This window comes from Nematolebias whitei, chromosome 14 (assembly GCF_014905685.2).
Source record: "Nematolebias whitei isolate Nwh7 chromosome 14, NemWhi1, whole genome shotgun sequence".
Classification (NCBI taxonomy): domain Eukaryota; kingdom Metazoa; phylum Chordata; class Actinopteri; order Cyprinodontiformes; family Rivulidae; genus Nematolebias; species Nematolebias whitei.
The window spans coordinates 38,552,417-38,565,433 of NC_056511.1; the positions used below are offsets into that span (position 1 = coordinate 38,552,417).

General features: G+C 39.9%; 1 protein-coding gene across 1 annotated transcript in view; it reads left to right on the forward strand.

Moving 5' to 3' along the window:
* Positions 1–10,597, forward strand: part of gnb2 (guanine nucleotide binding protein (G protein), beta polypeptide 2) — an 11,820-nt gene extending 1,223 nt beyond the window's left edge. Inside the window, exons 2-10 of the mRNA XM_037688105.1 lie at positions 2,809–2,893; positions 3,375–3,413; positions 4,407–4,513; positions 5,644–5,707; positions 6,176–6,338; positions 7,410–7,476; positions 7,554–7,755; positions 8,003–8,219; positions 9,545–10,597. Of these exons, the coding sequence (XP_037544033.1) occupies positions 2,837–2,893; positions 3,375–3,413; positions 4,407–4,513; positions 5,644–5,707; positions 6,176–6,338; positions 7,410–7,476; positions 7,554–7,755; positions 8,003–8,219; positions 9,545–9,651 (1,023 nt within the window). The 5' untranslated portion in view covers positions 2,809–2,836 and the 3' untranslated portion in view covers positions 9,652–10,597. The remainder of the gene's footprint in view (positions 1–2,808; positions 2,894–3,374; positions 3,414–4,406; positions 4,514–5,643; positions 5,708–6,175; positions 6,339–7,409; positions 7,477–7,553; positions 7,756–8,002; positions 8,220–9,544) is intronic.
* The last annotated feature ends 2,420 nt before the right edge of the window (positions 10,598–13,017 follow it).

The following is a 13,017-nucleotide window of genomic DNA, read 5'->3' on the forward strand; positions in this document are numbered from 1 at the left end:
ATAGTGTTGCACGGCGAGGCTGACCAATGTGTACTCATCAGTGTTCGAATGTAAACAAATGCCTTGTAATTATTGGCAACAAAACACGACTTTGTTCATTTATTACGATTTGCGCGGTTGACTTGTGGTGCTGAATGATTCATATTTAGTTGTTTTATCATAGATGGCATACACGTAAACATTTTCTAAAACATTTCAAAAGTGCATATTTGACAGCGTTGATGATTTTAATGTTACATTTTTTTCTTCTTGTGATCAAAAAACCTTGTGAATTATTTGTTGAGAAATTATATTTTGGATGACTCTCAACTACTACCACACCAAATTGTAGCTTACAATCTGTAAACATGACAGATTCATGGCAACATTTGTGTGTTCTGTGGTCAGCTGCAGCCGTGTTGAATCGAGTCAACCTTAAACGTTAATCAATTATATGTTGAACATTAACTTATAGAAAGTTTCGTTAAAATTTTGCTAACAGACATACAGAGCTGAGTCCAGTAGTTTAAAACGAGGCTCTCACTGGATGTGGTACCTTTCAGATTATGTGTTGGGGACTCTCGGCTACTACCGCACCAAACTTTAGCCTATATCAGCAAAAATAAGTGGACTACAGCCTTTTGTGCATTTGCTAGAATTTCTTTGCTATAGCAGCCATCTTGAATCAGGTTGACTCCAAATGTTAATCAGTTGTAGATGCACATCCAACGACTACATTCTGAATGTTTCCTTAAAATCCTCCTGGATGTTCTCCACATAGATTGCTAACAGACCAATTATGCATACAAGACCCCCCCCCCCCCCCCCCCCCAAGCAGCATCTCTGCATCCAAAGGTTCTGAGATCTTCATCGACGTTTGGCTCAGTCCAGATGGATTCTTTTGTCCAATGACCTCATTAGGTTCCTATTCGATGTTCAAAAGCAGCTAAAACGTGCACTTCGAGCATCTGTCTGGACGCATCCAGGCCTGATCTCGGCTGCTCCCCCCTTCCTCTCTCCTCCTCCTTCTCCTCCCTCAGCCTTTCTTCTCCTCATTGGCTAAATGAGCAGCTGTGCCAGGAGACCGAGACCCACGGAGCACCTCTTCTGGCTTCCATTAGAGCCGTGCGGTCCATCTGGTCGCCGGTTCCCTGGAGGGGGAAGCGGTCTGCCGCAGCTGAAGGCCTCTCGCTCGCGGCGCGGTACTGAACGCAGGCTGCTCCCAGTCTGAACCGCTGCAGATGTGCAAACCCAGGCTGAGCGTTTGAACGTGTAACTGGACTTCTACCAGGACCAGGAAGTTCTGCTTCATGTGACATGACTGCAGGAGAACTCTTTTTGGGCCCAGGTCTTTGTGACGGCAGATTGATGGGGATGACCGGGTCCAGCTTCAGGATGACTGATCCTCGCTGCAGCTCAATCGCTGCTCAGTCATTACAGATTATCCCCCCCACCTTCACTCATAAACAGATTACAAGTGTTTTTCTCACTGTGGCTTCACAGATTAAAATATTTGCTTCTATTTATATATTTATTTTCTCCAAACCGGGGGGAGGAAATGTATTTAAAGTAAACGATTTCATCTAATTGAATGTTTTTTTTTTTTCTATTACAGTCAACCAGTGGATTACTGGATTATAAAAGCATGAAACCACGATAATCCCAAACAGGTTTTAATATAATTTATACCCCGAAAATCTTTTAATCGTTTGCTTTTCTGTACTGGTTGAGGCAGAAGGCTGGAGCCGATCCCAGGTGGGCTACACCCAGTCCTGCATGGGGAAGCACAATTAAACTAAAACCTGGACAGCCATTTGATCAGTTTTAAAGGGATAGTTCAGATCTTTGAAGGTGGAGGTTCTGTGGAAAGGCTACAAACAATCATTATGTTACCTGTTGTAGATAGCTCCTTGGAAGGCCTGAGTTTAAAGAAACACAGTTTAAGTCTGACCGGATTGACGGGCTGACGAGTTTGAGTGGTGTAGAGGTCAAAGTTGATTGTCGCCATCATATGTTTGCATTTATACTCTCAAGAAATATATTCCAGTCCAAAGTAACGCTGCTAGCTGTATAAACTTCTATGGAGCCCCTGATTTGGTATATAAAAAAATCTAAATATATATGTTTTTTTAAGCTAATGTGCACAACATCAAGAGTATCCAGTGCAATTCAGCGTCTGTGTTTTCAGTGTGGAAAGTGAAATTAGAGATTTAATCCAGGTTAATTATTTTCGCAACATATATTTGGAGTGTTTTGGCATTATCAGGTGTATTTAGTGCTTCCCGGAAGCTGGATATTTATTCTTCTAAATTCATCCTTGTAGTTTTAGGACATTTGGTTGTCTAGAGCAGGGGTGTCAAACTCACTTACAAAAGGGGGCCAAAATTAAAACCTTTTTCAAAATAAGGGCCAATTTCAGAAACTGCATTACATGAACTCAAATCAGACACCCAACCTCTGTTCTTGGTCACAGGTTCCTCAACAAGAGTTTGATTGGTCCCATTTGATGTTCTCTGTTGTGCTTTCAGCATCATAATCAAAAATTACTGTAAAAAACTCAAGAGATAGAAATATTTTATGTTTCGCGTATCATCTTGAGGGCCAGATAAGATGTGACCGAGGGCCACATTTGGTCCCCGGGCCTTGAGTTTGATACATATGCTCTAGAGTATCAAGAAACATACTGAATATTAATTGTAAATAAACTCCATAGATTTTTGTCTAAATAACTATAAAAATGACAATGATGTAAAGGTTTATTAATCATTCAAAAAAAAGCTATCTGTAACAGGTAAGATGCTAATTGTTCACAATCTTTCCTTCCAACAGGTGATCAATTGCTCAGACGAATTTCAAAATGAGTGAGCTGGAGCAGCTTCGCCAGGAGGCCGAGCAGCTCAGGAACCAGATAAAAGTGCGTATTTAGAGTTAAAAAGTTACCTTTTAACATTAATATTGTGATGAGGGCTGCACAATATTGGGTTTTTGGCCGATATTCGATATATAAAAACTTATTTGGCCGATAACCGATACCAATACTGATCTTTTTTTCCTAGACCTACTTACAGAAACTACATAGCTTTCTCTGCTGTGGAATTAAAATACTACATTATTCTGCATGGTCTTTGTCAGTTTGGCCTTCTACCAAATGCAAATGCCAAAAAGGGGACTGAGAATCATGTAACACTATATAAATATATAATATATATATACACAGGCATAAAAAAAAAAAAACAGTGCCTTTTATACGAGTTATTTTGATGGAATGGCTGATATCCGATATTTAACTTTATTGCTAATATTGGCCGATACTGATACCATGCCAGTAAAATTGTGCATCCTTAATTGTGATATATTTAAACTCAGTTTAATGTCTTTCATTTTATATCCATTAGGATGCCAGAAAAGCATGCGGAGACTCAACACTGACGCAGGTAAACACCACTGACATAAGTGCTGAGATAAACATCATTTTAAGAGCGTAACTTTAAGAATTGGCAATATTTTAATACAGACTGTTATAACTGTACTGTACAGGATATTTAAATAATTAATAAACAGGGTGTGAAAGATGAGTTCTTTTAATTGTTGGATGATGTTTAAAAAATCCCTTAATGTCAGAATTAGAAGTTACGCTGACTGTATTTGTTATTAAAACTAACTGGATGACCTGCATTCACCCACTGGTGGAGAAAATCTGTCATTATTTTTAAATGATCTTATACTTGTTTTGAATCATCACAGTGTTCAAGTTTAGCCTGATTGTTTTGTAGATTTGGATGTGGCTGCTAGCTTCTGTACATCCTGTTGGATGAGACGTGGGCAACATATGACCCGAGGGCCAACAGTGGACCTTGGACAATCTACATCTGGTCCCCAAAATCCTTTATTGAAAAGAAAATAACTTTTAAATAAGCTGATGAAAAACTTTTTATCAATGAAACAGGTTTAAATGAAACATTTTGAACAAATGCATCTAAACTTTTAGATATTAACTGGTTGTGTTTCCAGAACAAGACTGAACCTTAAACACTCCTAAAAGCAAACATAAAACTTTTTTTTTGTTGTAAGCTAACACATATGTTGTCACTGGAGCCAGTTTAGAGAAAGTATGTTTTCTTATTGGGATACATATTTGATCAAACATGCTAACTGCTACAAGGAAATCTCAGAACAATCCTCAAGATTATCTGTCTTAAAGAAAATTATTATTCAAATCTCTTTACGGCTCTTTGATCGTTTAATTATCTCAATTTGGCCCTCTGGGAAAAAATAAATAAAAGTTGCCCACCCCTGTGTTAGATGCTCCTCGGTTATTTCTGTTTTTAGAGTTTGTTGACAGCCACATCGCTGGAAAACCTGCCAGTCTCACACAACCTTTGTAAAATAAAACAATAATTGTAATAAAGCCTGTTTACCTCACTTAGATTGCTGCTGGTTTGGATCCCGTGGGGCGGATTCAGATGCGGACAAGACGCACCCTCCGAGGCCACCTCGCCAAGATCTATGCCATGCACTGGGGCTCAGACTCCAGGTGAGAGTCCAGAAGAAGTTGCACCCATAATTCATGCAAGGCAGCATGGGGTCTAGGAATAAGGCTTCCAGGAAGTTGTTCACAAGTAAACTGAGCCTGAGCCACTAATGCTCTTTGTGTCCTCTATCACAGAGCAAAGGAGGAGACTTGGAAATACCTCCATCCATCCATGCATGTTGTGAGCAAGATGGTTTGAAAAATAAGCGAGATGCCAATTTCATATTTGATGTACGGCTGCGTCTAAAATTTCCTTTTAAAAATTGGGTTGCCACGTAAAAATCCAAGATGGCTGCCACAATATATATGTAAACCAACCAATCCAATCATTTGAGGAAACTATGTTTTCTAGTTTTCATATTGCTTAAAAGTGTAGTTTCCTCAAATTATCGGGGGGCATATATTAATCTATGGTGGCCAAGGGCACCATTGGCCACCCCCTGGCTCCACCATTACATCTGATTGTGGATAAAGTTGCTCCCGCCACTCTCCAGGATCTGTCACTCTACACGACCTGGCACAAGCAAAAAAACAACAACAACAAAACTCCTGCCCACTTGAATATCTTGCACCAAAAACATTAAGGTTTATTTGCATTCCCTGTTCAATTCGAGCTGTGAAATGCTCCTCCAGCTGTTTTTGTTTTGAACCACTCACTGTTTCAGCCTTTTGTTGCACTGGTTCAGTCTTTTTAAGAAGGGCTGCAGCCATAAAAAAAAACAAAAAAACTTGTTTTTCCTTAAAATGGCACAACTTCTTAGTGTATTTTTTTATTATTATCCATTGTAAATAAAATACAGGTTTATGTCATTTGCAAACCTCAATTTTAAACATCTTGTTCAAAATTGGGGTTGTAATTAAATTGCATATTTAATTCTAGTGAAAGTAACCAAACACTATAACTGTCAACAACAAGACAGTCGTCATAGCTTGAGCTTTTTGAGGGATATTAACAAAAACAAACAAAAAAACCCCCATTATTTTTAATTCTCGTTAACTATATTTTTGAACGATTCAGGTGAGAGGATGGAGCCGCGTCTTTATTAGGACAATCTCCACAGGTCAAACGTATGGACGTTAAAAGAGAAACAAACTTAAATGTTTTCTGAATACGTCTGTCCTCGTCTCTGCAGGCTTCTGGTTAGCGCCTCTCAAGATGGGAAACTGATCATCTGGGACAGCCACACCACTAACAAGGTGAAGTGTGTGAAAATGCTTCTCACATGAGCTCATTAGTGCGCTCACTTGTCTGGACTGGAAGTGAGAGTTAAACCTTCTCCTTGTAGAGGAGCGACTGACTCACCACAGCTACTGACACATTATATTTACTGATCGACTGTCCACATTAAAAGGAGCATATTTATGTTTTCGCCCTTTTAATTAACAAAAATCACAAAAACAGCTACGATTCAGTCTGTTTTACAGTGAGCTTAAACTTGGTGTGATTTACCTCAGAGTCATGCACATTTTGTTTTTTTGTTCAAGATTGACAAACGTCTACAACTCTGTCATTTCTCATCACTAATGACCTGTTTGAAACTGGCGATACGCATTCCTTGAACGAATGCTCAGTCTACTGGGAGAGGCGGTTTTTAAAAAGATGGCAGCACAAACTGTATTTCAGCCGAAGTTAACAAAAGATGCATTTTGTTTTTTCCTTCCCAGATACACGCCATTCCTCTGCGCTCCTCCTGGGTGATGACCTGTGCGTACGCCCCCTCGGGGAACTACGTGGCCTGTGGAGGCTTGGACAACATCTGCTCCATCTACTGCTTGAAGACACGTGAAGGCAACGTCAGGGTCAGCAGGGAACTACCTGGACACACAGGTGAACACCTGGCTCTCAGCAGCATTAATATAGTTATTTAATGACCAGGATATCTGGTCTTGTTTGTGGAATTTATAAATTATATATTTATTCAAGCATATTTTGACAACATGTATATAAAGAGGTTAGAATATAATTTTTATGACTTTGTTGATTTTTATTCCACACAGGCAAACTGGGACTGGGAGCTCATTCATTTACACAATAAGTTAACCCTCAGAAGGTCTCATGGAGAAAAATCTGTCACACTTATAGTTGTTTGTGTTTTTATTTATTTATTTAGGTGCTCTTAATAGACACTTTTTTCCCTGACACAGCCTACAAATCCTAAAATTTCTTAATTTTGTCAGAATTTTTTCAAATGCTCCTGTAACCTCAGTGTTAAGTAAAAGAAAATTTAGTAAAAGAAAATTTACCATATTGAAATCCCATTATAAATGCATTTTCTGATCCCATAAGTCCATAGAGGAATCAAATAATAGTCATCAAATGCATTCGTTTCAGTATATTTTTAAAATTTTACCATCAACTTACCCTAGAAGAGACACGTCTTGCTCGACTGGACGTTGCTGTAGAGTTCTGGCTCTCGTCTTCTACAAACATAATTGAGTTAATTTGGATGTAAAGAGCAAAGACGCACTTGCAAGTTGCACGAGTAAACATTTAGTAAAAAAAAAAAAAGCACTCCCATGTGTATGCAGGCTGAAGAATCAGTTTGTATTTCCTGTTAAACTGTTAAATTTAGACAAGAGCTTCTAATACCATCATGACCCAGAAAAATATCAGTAATGATTATAATTGGAGGGTTGCCTGCTAGTTAAAGAAATTGCACAAAAAAAATAAAAAAAATCCCCCAAAATGCTCAAAACCAAATAAATGTGAACCTATATGTTTTTAATTTTGAAGCTTACAACCTTGTAACAACCTGTAAGAATAACTGAGTATAAATCCATAATACTTAAAAAAAAAAAAAAACTTTATACTTTAAATCTGTGTCCCACATTGTCTGGTTTTGTGTCAGACTTGTCAAACCTGCAGCGTTCCTGACCCAACTGGTTTCTGTAATCTCAGGTTACCTGTCATGTTGCCGCTTCATTGATGACAATCAAATCATCACAAGTTCAGGAGACACCACCTGGTGAGTCCCACAGGTCCACACCACGCAGCTCCAGCACGTTCCTCAGAGCTGCTTTAACCATTGACTCTTTGCTCCAGTGCATTGTGGGACATCGAGACGAGTCAGCAGACCACAGTGTTCTCGGGCCACACCGGCGATGTCATGAGTCTGTCGCTGTCGCCCGACTTCCACACCTTCGTGTCGGGAGCCTGCGACGCTTCGGCCAAGCTGTGGGACATTAGGGACAGCATGTGCCGGCAGACCTTCACGGGACACGAGTCGGACATCAACGCCAGCTGTGTGAGTGTGCACAGGGGACGACGTACCCTGTGACCAAACTGCGTTTTGTTTTGTTTTGTTTTTCCCCCACAAGTTAGTGCAAAAATTTCAATTCTATGAACTTGGTGGAAACTTTGCACTGGATGAGCACCAGTCTTTAACTGGCCGTTTAGAAAAGGAAGAAACTCGTTTGAAACTTCCTTGTAGTTGTGCACAGGCACTCTCAGAGGATTTTGTTGTCATTGACTTGCCCTGTTCTCCTCCTCAGTTCTTTCCCAACGGCAGCGCCTTTGCCACCGGCTCGGACGACGCCACCTGCCGGCTGTTCGACCTGCGCGCGGACCAGGAGCTGAACGTCTACTGCCACGACAACATCATCTGTGGCATCACCTCCGTGGCTTTCTCGCGCTCGGGCCGCCTGCTGCTGGCTGGCTACGACGACTTCAACTGCAACATCTGGGACGCCATGAAGGGCGACAGAGCAGGTGGGCAGAAAGGTCAAAGGTCAGATTAAAAAAAAAAATAAATTTAAGTTCAGCCTGCGTGAAGGTGAAGTGAGGTTGGAACCATGTGCAGGAATTAGGATCCGTTTTATTTTTGTGTGGTTAGCTTTTGTCCCGTCGCTGAGCACAGACCGGACTTGGAGATACCCTCCATCCATCTGTTCATCTTGTGAGTGATAAGTGAGGTACAGACTTCCATTTTGGTGTGTGGCTGCATCACGACATAAAATTTGGTTACCACGTCAAAATCCAAGATGGCCACCGCCATAGATATATATGTAAACCAGCCGCTCTGATCATTGGAAGAAACTATTTTCTAGTGTTTATATTACTTTAAAGTATAGTTTCCTCAAATGATTGTGGCGATCAAAGATTAATCTACGTGCAAGGCCACCACTGGCCACCCCCTGGCTCCGTCTTTGAACCTGGTGGTGGATAAAGGTGCTCCCTCCATCACTTTGCGCCACCTCAGAGCATGTTATCACTGCTACAAGATAAATATATTCTCCCTCCAAACCTTTATCAGCGAAGAAGTAATGTCAGACTTCATCTCTTGTGAAAATACTTTCTTTAAATTTACTTTAAATTGATCCTAATTTCACGCAGACATATTGGTGCCAGGGGTGCCTTTTGGAGTGTGGGGGGGGGGGGGGGGGGGGTTACTGGGTTTGGGCAATGGCCATCTCTTATAAAAAACGGTGCTCCTCTTTGGTCAAATAGTTTTTTCCTCTGGAGTCCCAAGCTTTTGCTTAGTATGTATTTTTTATTCCCCCTAGCTGTTTAGGATAAGAACCTCTTAAACATAGAAACACAGCTAGGAGTTAAAAATACAAATATTTATTTCATTTAAGATTTAAAATTAAACTTTAAACCAATGTCCTCAACATTAGGAGAGGACAAGCTTCAATAAGTTGAGTAGTGATGGAGCTTTACTTAAAAATACTAAACTTGACCCATTTGTATCAAAAGGTGATCCTCTAGATCCTGTATGTATTAAATTATATATGATAATAAAATAACAAATCTGCTGAAATTCTGTTCTGGCTTTTTAGTTTTGGTTTCCACCCCAGGATTTTTAGTGGCTCTCACATCTAGTGATCTCCAACTGCTGTCAAAGATTATAAGACTGTCGTACGTCGTCATCCTGTTACTACTGCCAGGTTTAAATGTGATAAACAGCTGAAACCCTGAGTCAAACACACACACACACACACACACACACCTTTAAGAAACGGAACACCTCTGTCACATGAGCGTCGTCCTCAGAGCAAAATATTTCATGGTAACGAGTTTTTGTTTTCCTGCAGGAGTCCTGGCCGGCCATGACAATCGTGTGAGCTGTCTGGGTGTGACGGACGACGGCATGGCGGCGTGCACCGGCTCCTGGGACAGCTTCCTCAAGATCTGGAACTGAGCCCCACAGAACCGGGGGGGACACGCAGGCGGGCCTGGCACCGCGCCACACTCTGAGGACCCAGTTTGTCCCCCTGTATTCACACTGTATTTACGATTTAACAGACAAAACTTCAAACATTTAACTGTACATACGATAAATGACTTGCATCTGAGTTTACACACACGCACACACACACACACACACTCACACACACACACACTGCTTGGACATGAAACTAAACTTTAAATGTGCTCACACTACCCACTGCGGACACACACACACATGCACGATCTGTAAAATATCAATTGTGACCAAATACAGTTGAGTATACAGCTTCTTTAATTACAACAAAAACACGACCACTGTTACCTGAAGCCTTTTCACACACCTGACGTCCACAGAGACATACGTCCTCCTGTCCTTCACTTAAACAGGAGTTTAATCAGACAACTCCGTCTTTGTTTACAGTAAACTTCACGAAACGCACTTGGAATTTTTTTTTTTTTAAATCTCAGCACGGTAAGAAATGACATTAACACTTCACTGACATGTGAGTCACATCGCCCACTCACTCGTTTCAACAAAAACCTACAAGTTTTATTTTTTGCCAATTGTTTTTTTCTTTTTAACAGTTTTGTTCATGTTTTCCCCGTGTGCCTCAGATACACTGATGATTAGAGACAAATGTAGTTAATAGAAATCATGAGACGTCAGAGAGGCTAAATGACACCTTAATAAATAAACAAACCACATTTAAAAGGGCCAGAGTCAGTATTCGTACTTTGACATTGTCACAGTATTATCTGGATTTTACTATGGATTAATTGTACATAATAAATATTAGCCTCTACTGCCAGATTTTGTGTGGTTTTTTTTAAAAACATTTTTAAAATACTGTGCTGAATGTCTTTCTGTTCATACAGTAAAAGGGGTTTATGTTTTAGGACGTAGGAGTTACAGCCGTCAGCCACAAGGTGGAGCTGCAGTTCACTCAGTTCATAAAACTTAACAGTGACGAGAAAGGTTAGGTAATGTCGGTCACCTGATAAAAAAATAATAAAAAAAAGCTTTTTGTTCCATAATTGTAACAAATATTTTCACATTTATTAAATAAAAACACCTAAAGGATTTTGAGATGTTTTAAGACACAAAAGTTGCTTAAAATGCCTGTGGCATTAATTTACAGTAGTCCATCGATTATCGTGGGGGTTACGGTCCAGACACCACCATGATAGGTGAAAAACCGCAACCTAGAAACGTTACATTTTAATATTTATATATATATTAAGGCTTTATAAACCCTTCCCACACTCTTGCAATGTTCTAAACTCTTAAACCTACGTAATTGTAACAACAATGTACTGTACAGTACTGAAAAATCTTACTCATCAGGTGTGCAGACCAGCAGCTCGGTTCCAGTTCGGCAGACCAACCCTGCAGTGACGAAGCCCACAGCCCCATCCAGGTTGATGAGTGCGTGGATTATTAAGCTTCAGGATTATTTGCGACTTTCATGCCAGCTCTGTGAGATGTGTTGAAAAACTTTCCCTCCGTTTCATCAGAAAGCAGCAGCCAGAAGCACTGTTGGCTTCTGGGAAGTGCAGTTCTTTTGAATTGCGTTACAGTATATATTGGAAGAAAACTACAAAATGGTGGTGCCTGTCTGAAGTATTTTTTTTGTTGTCCTGAACTTTTTATCCCGTACCGTCCCAATCACGTGAGTAATATTAAAGTAGACAATCGTGTGCCGTGTACAATCTTAAGTTGAAAAACCACAAAAGAGCGAGTCCGCGAAAGTCGAACTGCGAAGTAGCGAGGGACTACTGTATTTCAATATGAATGCATTTTTAGAACGATAACATATTGCAACAAAAATAAATAAAATTACTCCCCTGAGATGGACAGATATTTTCATGTGCAGTAACGGGAAGTGATGACCATAACAGGAAGTGATGACAGAGGGATGCCTGGTTAGCAACACAGACGGCAGAGAAGAAACTGATGTTTAGATTATTTTGAGTTCATCAATGACGGAGAAGAGTCAAGAGTTCATGTCATGTTTCAAGAAAGACCAGGAGCTTAGTTTGCCTTTGATGTCACTTCCTGTTTCACTTAGGCTGCACCAAGTTGATGTTTAGGAGATGGACGTCTGGTTTCCTTCCTGGACCTGCTGCATCCATGACCCAACCATGGAAGTAGAAAAAAGGATTTTACGGTTGCCAAGCTGACGGCGAATTCTAGGAATTACAACTCACCGACTGAAAAGATGTGAGGGGTACATTTGTTTTATGATCTAATCTTTCCGATTCTTTTAGGAGAGCAAATGTGGAAGCAGTGACTGGCATCAAAAATAACTTAGAAACTAAATGATTAACCTTTTTCTGATGTTTTGAGAATCTGCTTTAAAGTCCGTTATGATCGTTGAAGAAATCAGAACTGAACCAATTTTCTAATTCAGGGTTCAACATAAGCAGTTTCCGGTTCGTCTGGTGGACAAGCAGGTGAAATAGACAAGGATCAAAGTTCTCCGTCGCCACGACAAATTTTCATCATCTGGAAAAATGAAAGAGGAGGGGAGAAAAAAAAAACAACATGTTTTGTTTCGTTTAATTATTTTTTTGTTTGGTTTGGATGAAACTGACACTGCTTTCAACAAATAAAGAGAACCAGTCAGACTTTGACCCACTCAGAGCAGAGCGGGTCGTGCTGTCTGATACAAGGTGATGGAAGTGTTCCCACCTGCAGGTGAGAGCACCACCCCAAACTCCCCGAGACTTTTCTATCGAAAATCTAACTTTGTATTAAACATTAATGTGTTCTGATCATCATCATCATCATACAGACATGTGCAACTTGCATGTGAGACACTCTGGGCCCCTGAGCAAGGCCCTTAACCACCATCTGCTCCTAAACAGGTCTCTCTTGAAAATGAGTTCTCGTGGCTCAATGAGACTACCTGGATAAATAAAGGGTAAATAAAAAAAAAAAGTGATGAATATGAAAATTAATAATTTTAAATGACTACATGAGCTGAAATCCTGTAAATATAATTTTGAATGAAATAATTTTAGGGGGGAAATCTGTCAGTCAGGCAAATGTACAAAATACTGTAATATTATGTATTATCTGCAAAGGACTTCCCGTGCTTTAATTTATTAAAATAACATCAAAGTAAACTACAAAAGTTAAAACAGTCTCTTCCCTCAAAATTACGTTCATTACAGAACAATATATTGTGTACTTTTACTAAGGCCATGTACTCAGTATACTGTGTATTTTTACTAAGATCATGTACACAATATACTGTGTAATTTTACTAAGGTCATGTATACAGTATACTGTGTATTTTTACTAAGGTCATGTACACAGTACACTGTGTATTTT